At 43.6% G+C, this 18,494-nt stretch overlaps 2 protein-coding genes and 1 long non-coding RNA gene across 5 annotated transcripts in view; all 3 read left to right on the forward strand.

Annotated features, from left to right (window-relative positions):
- The window catches only part of LOC129744195 (protein diaphanous-like), a 37,913-nt gene that overhangs the window by 6,341 nt on the left and 13,078 nt on the right, over positions 1-18,494 (forward strand). The window lies entirely within an intron of this gene.
- LOC129744196 (uncharacterized) lies at positions 14,741-15,575 on the forward strand. Of its 2 annotated transcripts, none has more exons than XM_055736606.1 (2): positions 14,741-15,333; positions 15,425-15,568. In XM_055736606.1, exons 1-2 carry the CDS (start codon positions 14,821-14,823, stop codon positions 15,545-15,547), a joined length of 636 nt encoding a protein of 211 aa, XP_055592581.1. In that variant the 5' UTR covers positions 14,741-14,820; the 3' UTR covers positions 15,548-15,568. The 2 variants fall into 2 exon arrangements, with proteins under 2 accessions (XP_055592581.1, XP_055592582.1); XM_055736607.1 differs by having other exon boundaries at positions 14,743-15,333; positions 15,471-15,575.
- Positions 15,980-16,613, forward strand: LOC129744197 (uncharacterized). The gene is made up of 3 exons (XR_008736849.1): positions 15,980-16,217; positions 16,280-16,510; positions 16,566-16,613. It is a non-coding gene; the product is annotated as an uncharacterized LOC129744197 (long non-coding RNA).

The raw sequence follows: 18,494 nt of genomic DNA on the forward strand, positions 1-18,494 counted from the left end.
CAGTCCCAGCTCGCATCCGATTTGGTTTCCTACAAACCCCAACACGCCAATACTACCCTCGCCCCATGATGTGTATGCAGTGTGGTAATTTCGGGCACACGAAAAAGCACTGCAAAAACGATGTGACCTGTCTTATCTGTGGAGAAAACAAATTGCACACGGATTGTCAGCTTCCTCCAAATTGTTTGAACTGCCAAAATCCCCATCCCACCACCAGCCGGGCCTGCCCTGCTTTCAAGGACGAACTTGAAATCATCAAGATCAGAACAGACCGCGGCATCTCTCACAGCGACGCTGTTAAGGAGTACAGAACCCACCAAAATCAGACCAGTTCCATTCAACAACGACTGAATCAGATCCGGATCAACCCCAGCTGCTCCACCGATGACAAAGACCGTGAAATTGCCGAACTACGCAGACAGGTGGCATTCCTCACCGCACAAATAGCTACCTTTTCTCAACTGGTGAAGAATAAAGAGCAAATCAACGAATCTCAGGACAACTCCGAAAGTGACACCAGTATGGAAAGCAACAACTCTGCCATCAGCAAGGCTTCCAACACCAAGCGTTTCTGGAGGACTTCATCGGACGATTCCCCTACCGGAACAGAAAATAAACAACTGGATGACAACAAAATGCCGAACCGTCCCAAAAAGAAATGTCAACGCAGACCAGACCATACTACACTTCCAACTAAAAACTTGACTGCGAACACCAACCAACAAAAATCCCATCCAACCCCACCGGTAAACCCATCTTATTTTCTGAAGACTGGTAAGTCAAACCAACCATAGATTCCATATTTAAAAATCTTTCCAATTATTTCCACTCTCTGAACACTTCTATCTACCACTTTTCCTTCTATAATCATGGCCCAAAACAGTCGCAATAGCCCCACCCGAAAAACCATAACCAACTTTGCATTACAGTGGAATATATTTGGTCTCAGAACCCGGCTACCCGAACTACAACTCCTTGTCTCAAAATTCTCCCCTATAATTCTCGCCCTTCAAGAAACCCTCTCCCCACATTCAACAACTAAGACAAATATAATAAACGGATATCACTTTTTGGCACATAAAAATCCCTCGAACCCCTACAGCCGAGGCGTAGGCATTGGAATAAAAAACGGAACCCCATACTCCTCAGTAAACATTAACTCCCTACTCAACGTCATCTGTATACGGCTTGATGCCCCCATCAAAATCTCCGTAGTATCTCTTTATGCATCGCCTTCACTGTCTTATGAAGACTACACTAAAAACTTTGAAGACCTTATTCCCCAAATACCGCCCCCTTTTATCCTACTCGGTGATTTCAACGCCCACTCTACGGAATGGGGTAGTAAAACCGTTGACCGAAAGGGTGAGTTTATTGAGGACTTAGCCCAAACACAATGTCTTACCATTTTGAATGATGGCTCCCCTACACGCTTATGCCCTCGCACGGGCAACACATCAGCCATTGACCTAAGCATGGTCTCATGGACTCTTGGTCCTAAATTCGGTTGGAAAGCCCTAGAAGACAATGGTGGAAGCGATCACTTTCCCCTCCTAATCAACCTACAACACCCCTCCCCAATAGCCGCAACAAGACCTCGTTGGCGATATGATGAAGCCAAATGGGAAGATTACCAAACACATATCGACAACTTAATCTCCATGCATGAATCCATTTCTCTCGAGCAATTCAATAACATTCTGTTGGACGCGGGTACACAATTCATTCCCCGCACTAGTGGGATACCAGGGAAAACAGCGGTTCCATGGTGGGGACCTGAAGTCCGAGAAGCTCTGAAAAAACGTAGGAAGGCCTTGCGACTCCTGAGACGAATTCCAAATGACCATCCCAATAAACAAAATGCTCTGATAGCCTTCAAAAAAGCCAGGGCAGCAGCAAGGTCCGCCGTCCGCTCCGCAAAAAACGAATGCTGGCTAAAGTTCACTGAAGAAATAAATCCCAACACCCCATCCAAAATCCTTTGGAGTAAAATCAAAATCCTCAATGGAGAGCCCCGGAAAAATCAATTTCACCTGCTCCTTAACCACAACTATACCAACGACCCACCTCTCCTTGCTGAAGCTTTCTGCCAGCACTTTTCTTCCACCAGCAATATCCAACCAAATCTAACCCTATCCGAAGAAGCCCCACTCCCTATTCAAAATCTTCCTCTTAACTCCTCCTACAATTCCGACTTCACCCTAGAAGAACTTAACACTGCCCTACGTAAAGTCAAAGGACTCTCTTCCGGACCCGATGACATTGGATATCCGTTCTTAAAAAACTTGCCCCTATCTGGTAATATAAAGTTTTTAAATATAATTAACCACATATGGAATGAAGGATCCATACCCGATATCTGGAAGCGCGGCCTAATAGTACCCATCCCCAAACCTCAAAAAGATCCAAGCAATATCGATAGCTATCGCCCCATTACCTTGATAGACTGTGCTGGTAAGATTATGGAAAGGCTGGTCAATCACCGCCTCAATACTGTTCTTGACCAAAATCACCTCTTAGACGACCGCCAATACGCCTTTCGTCCCGGCCGATCAACTGACGACTATCTTTGTCTCCTAGAATGCATTCTGGATGATGCCTTAAGTCGTAGCCAACATATCGATCTTTTATCCTTGGACCTATCCAAAGCGTTTGATCGGGTCGATCATACTACCATACTTACAGCCCTAAGAGAATGGGGACTCGCCGGTAGACTATACCAATACATAAAAAGCTTCCTATCAAACCGCACTATCCAGGTCCTTATCAATAACTGTCTTTCCAACCCAAAGCCAATATTCACAGGGGTACCACAAGGATCAGTAATCTCTCCCACCCTCTTCCTTATCGCAATCAATTCTATCTTCAAAATCATCCCCGATCACACTAAGATCCTAGTCTACGCAGACGATATCACATTAGTCTCGATATCTCCTTTCGCACGCTTAGCACGCAATAGACTACAAATAACACTGGACAAAATAGCCAGCTGGGCACCCAGAACGGGTTTCCAATTCTCTCCTGACAAGTCCAAACTCCTCCACCTGGGCCCTAACAGAAAGAAACTCAAAAAGCTCCCTCCTTTAAAACTTCTTAATCAAGCCATTCCCTTCGTCCACTCCATCCGACTTTTGGGTGTTTGGATTGATGATCGACTGAATTTCTCAACTCATCTCAATCATGTCAGAAAAAGCACAAAAAACAAGACCAACATACTTCGGATCCTGAGTAAAACCCCAAGTCATGCCAACCGCGACTCCCTCCTAAGATTTGTCCATGGATGGATACTCCCATCAGTACTCTACGGACTTGGTTTCATCAGTAGGTCCGGCCCACGTCTCTATAATAAACTCGAACCCTTATACAATGGATTCATAAGAACAGTTGGTTCTGCCTTTGTCACAAGCCCAATTGTATCTATTATGGCTGAAAGCGGCCAGCTTCCCTTCAGATATCTAGTGGCCAAACATCTAACATCCAAATCTCTCCGCTGGCTCGCCATCGGAGGTAACAGCGATGCTCCATTAGTATCTCGCACCAACACTCTACTCCTAGAACTTACTAACTCTACCCTTCCATCCATCTGCCAAAGAAGAACCCCCGCCTTTCGGTATTGGACCGAGAAAACACCATCCGTCGATCTGTCCTTGTCCCTTAATATCAAAGCCGGTCAACACTCTAGCACAGTCCTACCCCACTTCTACCAACTCCTCGACAGAAAATACAAGACGACCACCCACATATACACCGACGGCTCTAAGACTATTGATGACAGAGTCGGTTGTGGCATTGATGACCCCTCCGATAAACGAAGCATCGCCTTACCAACCCAGTGCTCCGTTTTCAGCGCCGAAGCATATGCCGTATTGAACGCCCTCCAGAATACCCAACAAAACCATTCAACACCTCCAACCATCTTCTCCGACTCAGCCAGTGTGCTGAAAGCCGTATCCAAGGGCAATATTAAACACCCCTGGATTTCATCCATAGCTAGCGAAGCTTTAAACAAAAAAGCAACCCTAGTTTGGATTCCTGGACACGCCGGTATACCCGGTAACGAATCTGCAGACCGGCTGGCCTCAATAGGTGCCAATCTCACCCCATCACAAATATCTATCCCCCAACAAGATGCCTATCGTTACACCTCCAACCAACTTTCCCTAGCCTGGGAGAGAGACTGGGCAAACAACCGGACAGCCAAACTAAGGGAAGTGAAGAACTGCCCCCGAAAATGGATCGACCGGCAAAACCCCAGAGAGAGAACTGCCCTAACCCGATTACGGATTGGCCACACCAGGCTAACTCAGTCCTATCTTCTTGATAGGGACAACCCTCCCATCTGCCCTTCGTGCAGCTGTGTTGTCTCCGTCAAACACATCCTTGTTGACTGCTCTATATACGAAGAGCACAGAGCAGAGCATCAATTAGCTAGCAGCTTAAGGCAAATACTTGCCAATTGCCCCGACGAAGAGAAAAAGCTAATAAGTTTCCTTGCAAGTACAAACCTCCTGCCCGAAATTTAAGCGAAAATAGGGAAGAATGACACTCCGTGTTAAACTCCCATAAAAAAGAAAAAAAAAAAAAAAAAAAAAAAAACGTCATTTGATATTTGTTGTTTTGTGTATTCACACTTGGATGGTCGTCGTAGTACTGTATGGGACAAGAAAGGAAATCGATCAACCACTTTGATGGACAATCATCAGCAGTTGCACTTTTGTCTCTTCTTTTATTTAATAGGTACATGCATAAGCGTAAACGTGGAAGAGCATTAAAGGCTTGCCAGCGCATTCAGCTTCAGTTTTGGCAAATCTGGGCAGTACTGAAATTTATTGAAACTTGTGTACATTGCCCAAAATTCGTTATTAATGCACTGATCTATTATCGAAGTTTGATCGAAAAATACGGTAATCATTTTTTTTTTTATTTATTCTGAATTAATTTATTGTAATAAAATGTACTCAAATCAATGTGTTGCATATACAAAGGCGCTCGACATTGTTCGCTTTTGATTTGAAAATATCCGGCACCCTCGGGATAGTATAAATGCAGGCGCTTTCGCACAGTGATCTGATTTATCAGGGTTGCAAAAATTCTACATGCAAAAGGCATCTAGCACGTATTTTTCCGTCTTATGTCCTATCATTATTTTTTGAATGCGGTACCGTGAAGGACCCAATGGCCGCGCATTTAAGCTATGATGAATGTTCTCTGTGCCGTACAAAAATCGTTTTTTGTGCGATTGCGAAAACAAAAGCACTGACACGTAGTCAAACTTACGTTCTTTAAGGGAAAAATTTAAAAGTGAGAGATTTTTCATTCTAACGTCACAAAAAACGCGAATTTGTAAAAAGTGTTGGTGTACCAATGACTGTGCACGCTTATGATGCTTGTTCCAATCGCCGCTCACAAATGTACCAATGGCCGCGCACTTTTTGATTTGGTTTAAACAGTGAATAAGGTACCCAAACAGTTTATCGTACATCGTATAAATATTGCTGGAAGCAATTTGTCCAAATGACAACTTAAAGTTAAAGTTACACTAAATTTACATCTAATTCTTGATATTCTTAAAACTTTTCTTCGGAAAACATCCCTCAAATCGTCAAAGTCGAAGAGCCATTAAAAACTCATCAAATCATGACCCGGATTGCAAGAATGCCGAAATTTAAACCGACAAAATCCCTTGTTTTTTAGCCGGAACTAAGAATTAATGAAAATTTTCTCGCCGATTAAAATATTTTTTAGTTTATTATCACAAGTTCAGACGGATCTTCTATACTATTGTGCTTTAAACCCGGAATCACTGCTTCAAACCGAGAAAAAACAATATTCCCATTGAATTTCCTACTTGTCGCGCTTCAAAACACCCTGACATCAGCTTTATCGCGCTTTCCAATGCGCTCAGTATGACAGGTCTGCGCTTTTTCCATGGAGATCAAATGAGAGCAGGTATGCCGTGTGAACGTGTTGCAAATCAACGCGCTGCTTGTCGCCTGAGTATGACATCAGCCTAAGAGGAATAGCTTCCAATAGCGTAGGACAATCGATACGCGATGTCAGCAGATCGGCGACGAAAGAAGCTCGTGTTGCATTTCTCCGGGCTTGGAGAGTATCCATGTCTATGAGACGACATCGATGTTCATAGCTTGGCATGTGGAACGGGTCTTGCTAGTTAAGGTGTCTGAGAGCATAACGTAAAAAGCGCCTCTGGATAGCCTCGAGCCGCTCGTTACCGTTCTGGTAGTAAGGACCAGGGAAACAAATCGAACCGATCTGATAATGATAACTGGTTTATCACTTGTGTAACACTTAGCGATAAATTTTAAAAACTGATGACTTCTCATCCCTTTCCAATGCCGATCAGGATAACTCGTTCGAACTTTGCTCTAGTGGGCATCAGATTTCTTGATGTGCGCCCCGTGCAATTGTTGGTGTTTTTGCTGGTGCGTCAATTTTTGATGGTGCGACCCGACCCGTGCTCGGGTCGGCCCGGCACCTTGTATGTCATCAAGCAATTGTTGGTATTTTTGGTATTTTTTGTTCGTGCATCTACACCTCGGTCGGTCCGGCCCGGCACCTTGTGCGTCATCAAGCAATTGTTGGTATTTTTTGTTGGTGCGTTTACCAGTCGGGTCGGCCCGGCACCTTGTGCATCAAGCAATTGTTGGTGTCCTCCTTGGGTGCCAGCAAATTGTTGTTGCTTATCCTTAACGTTACAAGAGACGATAAATTTGAATCGGAAAGCACAACTTATCGGGAGCAAAATTGAAATTGATAAGTGCTAGGTATAGTGTTCTTGAGGATGAAAATCTCTCTCACGGGTGTTTTGATCGGCAAATTCTATCGGAGGATAACGATTTTTTGATTCCCTGGTAAGGACACCAGACAGCTGATGCGTATTCGAGGATGGATCGAACTATGCTGCAATACAGGCTCTTTAGGCAGTACACGTCCTTGAATTCCTTGGCCACTCTTTTTTTTTTTTTTTTTTTTTTATGGCGTTTAAATAGCTCGGGGAGCTGACGCTGGAAATGAAAATTAGAATAGTTTGGAGAAGAAAATTTAAAGTTTAGAGAAGGCAGCGTAGAATAGTAAGCGATCTTGAGACGTTGGTTAAACCATCAAGCACTTCATTATATCCATGGAATATGGATAAAATGCAGTTCAAGATAATAAACCAACCCCTCCCGATACCAGTTGGAGGAAGGACATGGGCGGGTTCGAGACTGGCCTCTACATACTCCCCACGCATCTAACTACATTTAATTTTTGTGTTATTAAAGGAATCATTTTAACTTATCTTATATGTTTTTCCTTCCTTCGTCGTCGTCTGTTGAACGTCTGCTTCGTGTCTCCGCCCCAATTCCACTGGTATGTGTGATAGGTTTCGTGATAGTTGTCTCGGGGTCCAGTCATCATATGACTCCGAATCGTATGCGCAGGGGTATATGAAAATAAAAGAAAGAGAAAAGGAGAGGAAAGAGAAATATAAAGGAAGGAATTAGTTCTTGCATGAAGTAATTGAAGTGTTATTTGCTGTTTTTCCCTAATTTTTTGCCTTTCATTTTCTAAATTTTGAAATTTTTGTTTTTCTTTTTAGAGTTTTTCCATTTCATTGCTAATCATACTATTTTACCAAAATATGGATGTGAGAGTTTGTTTTGCTTTTTGGAGCAAGCCTATTTCAAACTAATAAAAATTCTAGCTCAAATTAATAGTAGAAGTAAGCTACCTTATTCCTATCACAACATCACAAAATCATGAAAATTTACCAGAATATGGATATAAGAGCACATCTTACCGTACCCTACCTACCTCACATAGTTGAATGTTAAAATCCGTCATAATTTACAAAAAATCTACATAGGGGTTCTATTAAAATATACCGCATGCCTATTGTAAAATGCCCGAAATCAGTATTAGGACTACCTACTCATTGTTATTCTTCAAAACCGTACATTCTAATATATACTTCCATAGATGAATTTCAAACTAAACCGAAAAACGTAAAGATTTGCTAAAAATGAATAATTAAATAAAAAGCAAAAAAACGTCTTACCAAATGAAATATAACATTTTCCAACAACAGCATTCCCATCCAATGAGCCTCTAGTTCTTGTAAAATGCTTGATTTAAGAATAAGCCAACGAAATTCATAAACCGCAAATACACACTTACTAGAGCATTGGGGAGGCGAATACCATAACCTTTACCTAACATCGTAATACTTTTCACACGTTTTCTCTATTTTTAATTCTACAAGACTAAACCATCTAACTACCTAACCAAACGAATTATGCCCTATTGAAAGTATCAACTTTTATTATGGTAAATTGTGATACTTTCACTACCAAATGTTGCGATTGTTCTGCGGAAGGGAGGGCAAGTGTTTCAACTCCCATTCATCTTATCAACATGGATCATGAAAAAAAAAAATAGACATCTTTGAACCTACTGCTGAATTTAAACTAAATAAAGATGTCCAGCTCCTCTTCTAATTTAGGCCATATTATGACACCATGTTTAACAAGATTGTGTGTAACGACACTGTCAGGAAAATGATGGGTTGATCCATCATTTTCACAAACATACACACCGCAGCCGTTAACCCATTGCAACTTAGGGTACGGTCCTTGAATTCCTTGAATTCCTTGAATTCCTTGAATTCCTTGGCCACTCGAATTAAAAATCCGAGGCTTCTAGAAGCTTTATCGACGATGCAGTTCGTATTCCAGCTTACGGTCCAGTATTTTTTTTTTTTTTTTTTTTTTTTTTTTTTTTTTTTTTTTTTTTTTTATTACGCCCATGATGTGGTCCACCCGCGCAATGGACTCATCTCCTAAGAAGTACTCCGCGCAAAAAGGCTGCCGTTTTCGAGAGAAACTGATGACTGCACATTTACTGCGATTCAAAGGCAGGCAGTTGATGTCGCACCTCTGTGCGAAAAGATTGAACTGGTTTTCAGCATAACCAAGTTTCGGGCCGTCGAGGAGTGAGAGCACATCGTTAAAATAGATTGAGAAGATAATCGGTACTTAGTGACTACCTTGGGGCACACCGGAGGAGGCAGAGAGCTGGCTGGACAGAGTGTCTCCAGTGCGAACTGTCAATTTACGTCCAGTTAAGTAACTGCGGAACCAGCCTAGTAAAGGTCCGCAGAATCCTAAGCGTCCAAGCTTACCAATGGCGATTTCGTGGTTCACCTTAGGAAACGCTGCTGACAAATCGGTTTGAATGGCGTCATTTTGAGATTAGTTTGGAGATTGCATATAAAGAAGAAATTCCTCTATAGTTGTTGATATCTCTCCGATCTCCCTTTTTATGGACTGGAAACATGTAAGCTTCCTTCCACAGTGAAGGGTATGTGGCTCTGTCAAGAGAAGCTTGAAAGATAAGTCTAACAGGTGTCAGTAAAACAGGCACTAATCGTTTTAAAAAGGTAGGTAGTATACCGTCTGGGCCAGTGGAGAGGGAATTTTTGAGCTTTGCCGCTTCTTTAGATATGACCGCATCCTCTACTACAACCGTGCTCATGCAGAAGCCGAGTGGCGAAACATTCCTAACAGCACTCTCCACATGTTCTGGGGATGTTGAAGCAGTAGCAAAGGTACTCGAGAATTTTTGAGCAAAGGGAGCACAGATTCCGCAATCAGAGTTCGAAGTTGGAATACCAGGTTCATTCCGCTGACATTTGACATGCTTCCAGAACGATTTTGGGTTGGACTTGAGGTTACGTTGTACTCGAAAAAGATAATTTTGGTAACAACGCTTACTGGCTTTTTTACAAGCGGAGTTCAGTCTTCGATACACAAACTTAGTTTGGGAAGATTTGAGCTTATGGTAATTTCTTAGAGCACATCTCCGTCTTCGGTCGACGCAGTTCTTTCGTAAACCAGGGAGTCCGCAAATTCCCGGAAGTCGTTCGCTTTGGCACTTGGCGGTCGATAACGTAATTTAAGGTATGCGAAAAGGTTTCGGCCAACATTCCAACTCAATCGCTCAAGCTGAACGGTTGTGTTCTCCCAACGTTTCGATCGGAGTGTGTTTTATTATAACTCGCTGCTTTTGTGAAATCGGACAGTGCAGTTAGTCCGAACGTGGTGGTTTGTTTTTCTACCGACCAAATCGTTTGCCGAATTCCAGAGACACGAAATTGAAATTGGTGTGAGTTTTATCTGGCCATCATCATCGGTGCGAGTGTTGTCGCCATCGGGGAAGTGTTAATTGTTCCCCCGACAAACCCGAGTGTGGATAACGTGGGAGCTGTTACCGTTGGTTCCGGTGCTGTTTGCCGTGGGTAGCAGGATACAGGACGTCTCGGTGGATCGGTCGTTTGCGTTCAAGAGTGTCATCAGCAGCAAAGACTCAACTTGGTCGCCATCTTCTTCCAAAGAGGACCACGTGGTTGCTGAACAAAAGAAGATACATGCAATTGAAAAGTGCAAGAACCTTTGTAAGTCTCTTTTTTCATTTTTTCACTATTCTCTCGTCTATTTATTTCCCTGTACATATTTTGAATTTTGGTTGCTTCGGTCATATTTTAAACACGGGCGACATTCGTGTTCCCGTGCAAAAATATGAACGAAGGCGGGGGGTTAAACTCCTCATCGGTGGACGAAAAGGAAGCCATGTACGAGAATGAAGAGCATTTGGAGGATTCAGACGATGCTGGTCCCTCAAGTGCTAATCATTCTCGTACGTCCAATAATTCTTCATCACCCACAGATGATAGTGTAGCTCCTCGACTCCGAACCTACACAGATGGTTCGTCTTTTTCTGGGCCATGGATGGATTTCATCCGGCCCAAAGCTAAACGTAGTGCAGATCACTAAAGATCTGGCGAGGTGGCCCTCCGTAACCTGCGTTACTAAGGTGCGACCAAACAAGTTGCGCGTTGTCGTGGACAATCATAAATCCGCTAATGAAATTGTTGCCAGCAAATTCATTAATTTAGAGTACCACGTCTACATTCCGTCTCGAAACGTAGAGATAGAGGGCGTGATCTCAGAAATGAGTCTGGAGGCTGGGTACGTTAAATCCCACGGCGTTGGTAAATTTAAGAGCCTTGATTCGACTTCGGTCGAAATCTTGGATTGCCGCCAACTCAATACTACCACCGTCGTAGAAGGAGTTAAAAAGTACTCGCCTTCAGCTTCATTTCGAGTGATCTTTGCGGGTACCGCCCTCCCTCACTACGTCTTGATTGACGGAGTTTTGAGGCTTCCTGTGCGGCTCTTCGTGCCTCGCCCGATGGAATGCAAAAATTGCATTAAATTGGGGCATACAGCTTCCCTTTGTTGTAGCAAGAAGCGTTGCCCCAAATGCGGGGAGGTTCATGGGGATGGAGCATGCTCAGCAATAGAACAGAAATGTATCTATTGCGGGGGCTCACCTCATGACATCTCCTTGTGCGAGGCGTTTAAGAGCCGCTGGGATAGTCAAAGGCGCTCTTTGAAGGAACGGTCAAAACGTTCCTATGCCGCCATACTAAAGGGCGCGACGCCTCCGATCCAACCGCAGTCCAGTAACATTTTCACAGTGCTGCCAGTTGACAACGAGGACACAACAGATGAGGAGAACCCGTTTATTTTTGTAGCGAACTCGCGAAAACGTTCAAAACCAACTACTAAGACCCCTAAGATTCCGATTAAAATCCCGACAATCAGCCCTCCAATAAACATCACCAAAAAAGTGATTGCTACAGACAAGAAAAAACAAATTCCTCCTGGATTCCGCGCGACCTTTTCTCCACAGAATAATTCAACAGCAGCTGGGACTTCAAAAGCTCCCGTTACTAATGCGGATTTGTCAGAATCAACTCATCAACCGGGACTTTTCAAGTTTTCTGACATACTTAATGGAATTTTCACGTTTTTTAACGTTTCTGAATCCATAAGAAGCATTGTTAGTGCAATGCTTCCTATGGTTAAGACATTTTTGAAGCAATTGATGCAAACTTGGCCCCTTCTTTCAGTGTTTATCTCTCTCGATGGCTAATTTACGCCGAGAGGTCGGAGATATCACTGTTTTACAGTGGAATTGTCGTAGTCTCGTCCCTAAACTGGACCCGTTCAAATTTTTACTTCATGAAACTAGTTGCGATATTTTTGCGTTGTCCGAAACTTGGCTTTCTTCACAATCTAACATCTCATTCCACGATTTTAATGTCATACGTCTAGACCGCGACGATTCTTATGGAGGGGTGCTTTTGGGGATCAATAAGCACCACTCCTTCTATAGAATCCACCTCCCTTTATCAGGAGGAATTGAAGCTGTTGCATGTCATACAACTATAAGAGGTAAGGACTTATGCGTTGTCAGTTTGTACTGGCCTCATAGAGTTGCAGTGGATCGACGTCACCTAGAGGACCTGTGCTCAGTGCTCCCTGAGCCAAGGTTGATCCTGGGTGACTTTAATTCGCATGGAACTGTCTGGGGAGAACAAATTGACGATAGTCGTTCTACTCTTATCTATGACATTTGCGACAGTTTCAATTTAACAATTTTGAACACGGGTGAAAAAACACGAGTACCTAAACCTCCTGCAAGACAAAGTGCAATTGACCTCTCACTCTGCTCAAACTCACTATCATTGGATTGCCAGTGGAAGGTAATCCCTGATCTCAATGGTAGTGATCACTTGCCAATCAAAATTACAATCACCAATGGGGTTAGCTCTTCAAACACAATAAATATGACATATGACCTTACAAGACACATCGACTGGAAAAAATACTCGGACGAAATAACATCAGCAATCGGTTCTACGAATGTTTTACCTCCTGCAGAGGAGTACCACTTTCTTTCACGTTTAGTACATGAAAGTGCACTTTGCGCTCAAACAAAACCCATCCCAGATTCATCAGTTCCCCGAAGGCCTCCAAACCCATGGTGGGACCAGCAGTGTTCCAAGCTTTATAAGGACAAATCAAAAGCATTCAAAGATTTTCGGAAATATGGAACTCTCGCCCTTTTTGAAGTATATGTTTCCCTTGAAAATCAGTTTAAAAAATTGGTCAAGGGGAAGAAAAAGGCGTATTGGAGGAATTTTGTGGGTGGCTTATCAAGAGAAACATCCTTGAGTACCTTGTGGAGAGTGGCACGAAGCATGCGTAATAGATCATCTACGAATGAAAGTGAGGAATATTCACATAGATGGATATTTAACTTCGCACGGAAAGTCTGTCCAGATTCTACGCCTGTACAAAAATAATCCGGGATGTGCTTCCTGAAAGGTGTGGTCTGGATTCCAGTTTTTCGATGGTCGAATTCTCACTTGCCCTCCTCTCTTGCAACAATTCAGCTCCGGGTATTGATAAAATTAGATTTAACTTGTTGAAAAACCTTCCGGACGCCGCCAAATTTCGCTTGTTAAATTTATTTAATCAATTCTTGGAGCATAACATTGTTCCCCAAGAGTGGAGACAAGTGAGAGTTATCGCTATCCAAAAGCCCGGAAAACCAGCGTCCGATGCGAATTCGTACCGTCCAATAGCGATGTTGTCTTGTATACGTAAATTGATGGAGAAAATGATTTTGTTTCGTTTGGATAAATGGGTAGAAACAAATGGTCTCCTTTCAGATACTCAATTTGGGTTTCGAAGGGGCAAAGGAACAAACGATTGTCTTGCTTTGCTGTCTTCACAGATACAAATGGCGTACGCAAAACGTGAGCAAATGGCTTCAGTGTTTCTAGACATAAAGGGAGCTTTTGATGCAGTCTCAATAGAGGTGTTGTCAGACAAGTTGCACTCCCGGGGTCTGCCTCCACTATTGAACAACATCTTATACAGCTTGCTTTGTGAGAAACATCTGAACTTTGCTCACGGAGATATTGCAATTAGAAGAACCTCCTACATGGGCCTCCCACAGGGTTCATGTTTAAGTCCACTTTTGTACAACTTTTACGTAAGTGACATCGATAGTTGTCTCTCTGAAGGCTGCACTCTAAGACAACTTGCAGATGACGGCGTGGTGTCTGTCACAGGATCTTCCGAGTCTCATCTGCACAGACCTTTACAAGATACTTTAGACAGATTGTCTTCCTGGGCGTTGGGGCTTGGGATTGAGTTTTCCCCTCAGAAAACGGAGATGGTTGTTTTCTCTAAGAAACATAGACCTGCTCAACCGAAGCTTCAACTCCTAGGCAGAACGATCACTCAATCGAGGTGTTTTAAGTATCTTGGGGTTTGGTTTGACTCCAAGTGTACCTGGAGAGCCCACATTGAGTATCTGAAAGGAAAATGCCAACAAAGAATAAATTTTCTCCGATCAATCACAGGCACCTAGTGGGGAGCCCACCCAGAAGATCTTTTAAAATTGTATCGAACAACCATTCTTTCAGTGATGGAATATGGTAGCTTCTGTTTCCAGTCAGCTGCCAAATCTCACCTCATCAAACTCGAGCGTATCCAATACCGTTGTCTCCGCATCGCAATGGGCTCTATGCCCTCAACGCACAACATGAGTCTTGAAGTTTTGGCAGGAATACTCCCTTTGAAAGATCGATACAATCTACTATCACTTCGGTTCCTCATCAGGTGTGAGGTCATGAACCCATTGGTGATCGTTAATTTTGAAAGGTTACTTGAGCAAAATTTTCGAACAAGATTTATGTCTGTATACTATGTCCTCATGTCAATGCAGGTAAACCCTTCTTCGTACTCTCCAACTCGTGTTTTCAGCCCACACTACGATAATTCTTCTGTCCAGTTTGATTTGTCTATGCAGCAGGAAATTCGTGGAATCCCGGACTCGCATCGCCCACTTCTGATTCCAAGAATTTTCGAAGCTAAATATAGACACGTCGATGCTGACAAAATGTACTTTACCGATGGGTCTCTAATTGAGGAATCAACGGGATTCGGAGTGTTCAACGAAACAACTAGCGCCTCTTATAACCTCCAGTCTCCATGCTCTGTGTATATAGCAGAGTTAGCTGCTATTCACTGGGCCTTGGACAGCATCGCCTCACGGCCTGTTGGGCACTACTACATTGTAACGGATAGTCTAAGCTCAGTTGACGCAATACGATCAATACGACCGGGAAAGCACTCGCCGTTCTTCCTAGAGAAGATACGGGATACTTTGAGTGCTTTAACAAGACGTCGCTTTCCCATTACCTTTGTTTGGGTTCCCTCTCATTGCTCGATAGTGGGCAATGAGAAGGCAGACTCTCTGGCAAAGGTGGGGGCGACGGAAGGCGACACGTATCCACGTGAAATCGTCTTCAACGAATTCTACTTCTTGGTACGAGGGAACTCTCTTGTCAACTGGCAGCGCAAATGGGACGAGGATGAGGATGGTCGGTGGCTCCACTCGATTATCCCAAAGGTAAGCCTTAAACCCTGGTTTAATAGGTTGGACCTGAGTCGGGATTTTATTCGTATATTTTCCCGTCTCATGTCCAATCATTATTCCTTAGACGCGGTACTCTATCGTTTTGACATTGCTGGCAGCAATTTGTGTAGTTGCGGCCAAGGTTACCATGACATCGAGCATATTGTTTGGTCGTGTGAGGTCCATCTTGTCGCCAGAACGAATTTAATAGACTCCCTTAGGGCCCGAGGAAAACCATCTAATGTTCCAGTGAGAGATGTACTAGCTATGCTAGATTTGGACTACATGTTCGAAATCTACCTTTTTCTAAAAGCTATCGACCTTCGTCTATAATTTCCTTTTTATTTTCATATTTCCCTTTCTATCTTCCTTTCTCCTCTCACAAAGTGTTAAGTTAAGAAAACAATTGTAAACAACAAAATCGATTTTGGCTCTTTAAAGCCTAAAGGTATGAGCCGTTTCAAATAAAGAATTGTTTAAAAAAAAAAAAAGGTTTCGGCCGCAGCATTGGGATTCAATAGATCGAGTTCAGATTCCCAGTCGATGGTGACCAGTGTAGCATTTGAGTTTGTTTAACGTATTTGTTGTTAAATTATTATCTGCGTGTACCTGTCATCTTCATCATTTGAGTAAACTTTACAATTGATGGCTAAAATATTCGTTGCGTGTACCTGTCATCATCGTCCAGCAGCTGAAAATAATAACAAGACGAAATTAACAATTAGTCATCATCCTGGTCGCCATCGCATTTTTCCGTCGATTTTGCGCGAGTGTGCTGCTATTTCCCGTGAGTTCGGCTGTTCCCCGGAAGATATAAACGGTGCAGTTTTCCAGAGCGAGGCCAAACCTTGTGGCACAGGAAGCCGTTCCCTTGGAAGGTTAGTTGTTGTTGCTGTTGATCAACGGACACGATCCAACTTTGCCATTCTAATCCCAATAGCACTGCAAAGATTCTTCGGGAGTTAAAGTTGGATGAACCAGCAGAGGAACCAGCGATCAAAGGAATCCACAGGGCCAAAAGGATCGTACGAAAGGGTCGGATTGTGGTAAATACTAGTTAATTAGCCTGTAAACAACATACCACATACGAGCCACTTTTCCAGAGAGCCGACATAATTAGATGACTGTTATTGGGTGAAGCCACACCTTTCGGACGAGCAAATAGAAACTGGTAAGATTGAAGTTCCAGCATAGTAGTGCACAGGCTAAAACTTTGTTTACCATAGGCATACGAGCGTGAGCATACCAGCCTGAAGAGCAAAGCCTCAACCACTCCCAGGCCCCAAATAGGGTGAGTACGACAGATGATTAAAAGAAGGCAAAGTTGGTGATGAATGTTTATTTAAGGGTCTTTTTCCGGAGCTGAAAATTGTGTCGTCCGAGGACTAGTGCCGTCTTCTCCCGGAAGCTGAAGCTGCTGCCGGTGGTGCTCAACTCCTGGTCATCTGATGACATAAGGGTCGCTGCATGTAAGGAAGAAGGTGAAGAACAAAAATAAGAACAAGTAAGTACTAGCGCTAGTCAGAAGAAAAGTGAATTAGAAAAGAAGATGCTGCAGTAAAGTAAGAAGAAAAAGAAGAAACAGGCAGTTAAGAAGCAAGAAGAATAAGAGCAGAATGGAAGAAGAAGAAGAGTAGAAGCGGAATGGAAGAAGAAGAGCAGAGGCGGAATGGAAGAAGAAGAAGAGAATGACGAGGAGCGGGAGTTGAAGAAGAAAAGGGACGAGATATTATGCGGTCTGGAAAACAAGCGGAATTAGATTGAAATAGATGATAAGCAACAAATTTGTTTTGGTTTTGTTTTGTGGCGTTTTTTTATGTATGTTTTAGTGATTTGTGTTTCCTCCCCCATTGCTAGCCGGGAGTGAAGCTAAAGAACTTCAACACCAGGTTATGGGAAATAGCGTCGAAATCCGCTTTCTTGAAGTCGAGATAGAAAGATGCTGATTTTTCGACAGAAGCATGCAATCCAGTGACCTCGAGCGAGACCAGTAAAACTGGATGATGCTGAACTGCCTTAACGAACGGAGCAGGAGCCGAACCAATAGCCGGAACGCGAGACCCATCGCTAGCAAAGCAGAGATCCAACATACGGCCGTTTTCATAGTAACTCTGTTAATTTGACGCTAGGTTGCCGTATTCAGGGTGTCTAGTATGATGTTTGAAGGCGCCGAGAATGTAGAGTTTCAAACCGGGGATATTGAAGTCACCAATGACGATAATATCGTCTTCGGGGGCGCAGAGAGAACTCACTTTGGATATGAAGCGAGAGAAAGACTCCGCCAGGGTGACATCTCGCTTGATATCAGGAACAGGTACAGCACGTTTACGTAGAGCTTTCGGTTGCCAAGATCGGTGCGGGTCCACACAAGTTCCAAGTCGTGCCAGGAGTCATCGTCAATGAGCAGTGCATGGAAATTGGATTTAACAGCAATTAAAACTCCACCTTCAGTGTTCTTCTTCCTATTACGGGGACTGCGTTCACAACGAAAAATCAACGTAATCTTGTCCAAATATCTGACTCGAGATGGTACGGTCGTTCGGCCATGTTTCCGTGAAAGCGACGATGTCGTAGCAGGAACAAGAGCTGGCAAGCAGATAATCTGCTAGACAGGAGTTTTTACCCCCGACATTCTGGTAGTACATGGTGAGTGAATCATAAGATTCCATCGCAGAGCTAGAGCCTCGAACGCTGGAAGAAGAGGAACCATCAGGCGGAGGAAAACGGTCAGGAGGGCCATACTTGCCTGAGCTCACAGGCTGGAGATTTCGCTACCTTATTACTAAACAGTGGTTGCATATAATACTTGTTTATTAATTATGTGTATGTTGTTATCGATTGGACAAATCTCAGCACTCCTCCTCAACATACACATTCGGAGTCTTTTAACTGCCTCCGGCGGCTTCTCCTGAAGATGGGGCTTCTTCTCTTCAACGCACGCACCTGAACACGCTCTCGCCCCTGTTGCAACTCGATGACCTTCCATGGAACCAGTTCGACGACCTCCACCGGGATCTAGCACGACGACCTCCCAATGGCTCTGGCCCGACGACCTTCCATGGCTCTGGTCTCAGCGCTCTTTCTGTGGCTGGAAGCTTTTTCCTTCGCCTCGACTCCTTTTCTGGGCCTGACTCCTCTAGTGGTCCAGCTCGATG

The sequence above is a fragment of the Uranotaenia lowii genome, chromosome 2, assembly GCF_029784155.1.
Source record: "Uranotaenia lowii strain MFRU-FL chromosome 2, ASM2978415v1, whole genome shotgun sequence".
NCBI lineage: Eukaryota > Metazoa > Arthropoda > Insecta > Diptera > Culicidae > Uranotaenia > Uranotaenia lowii.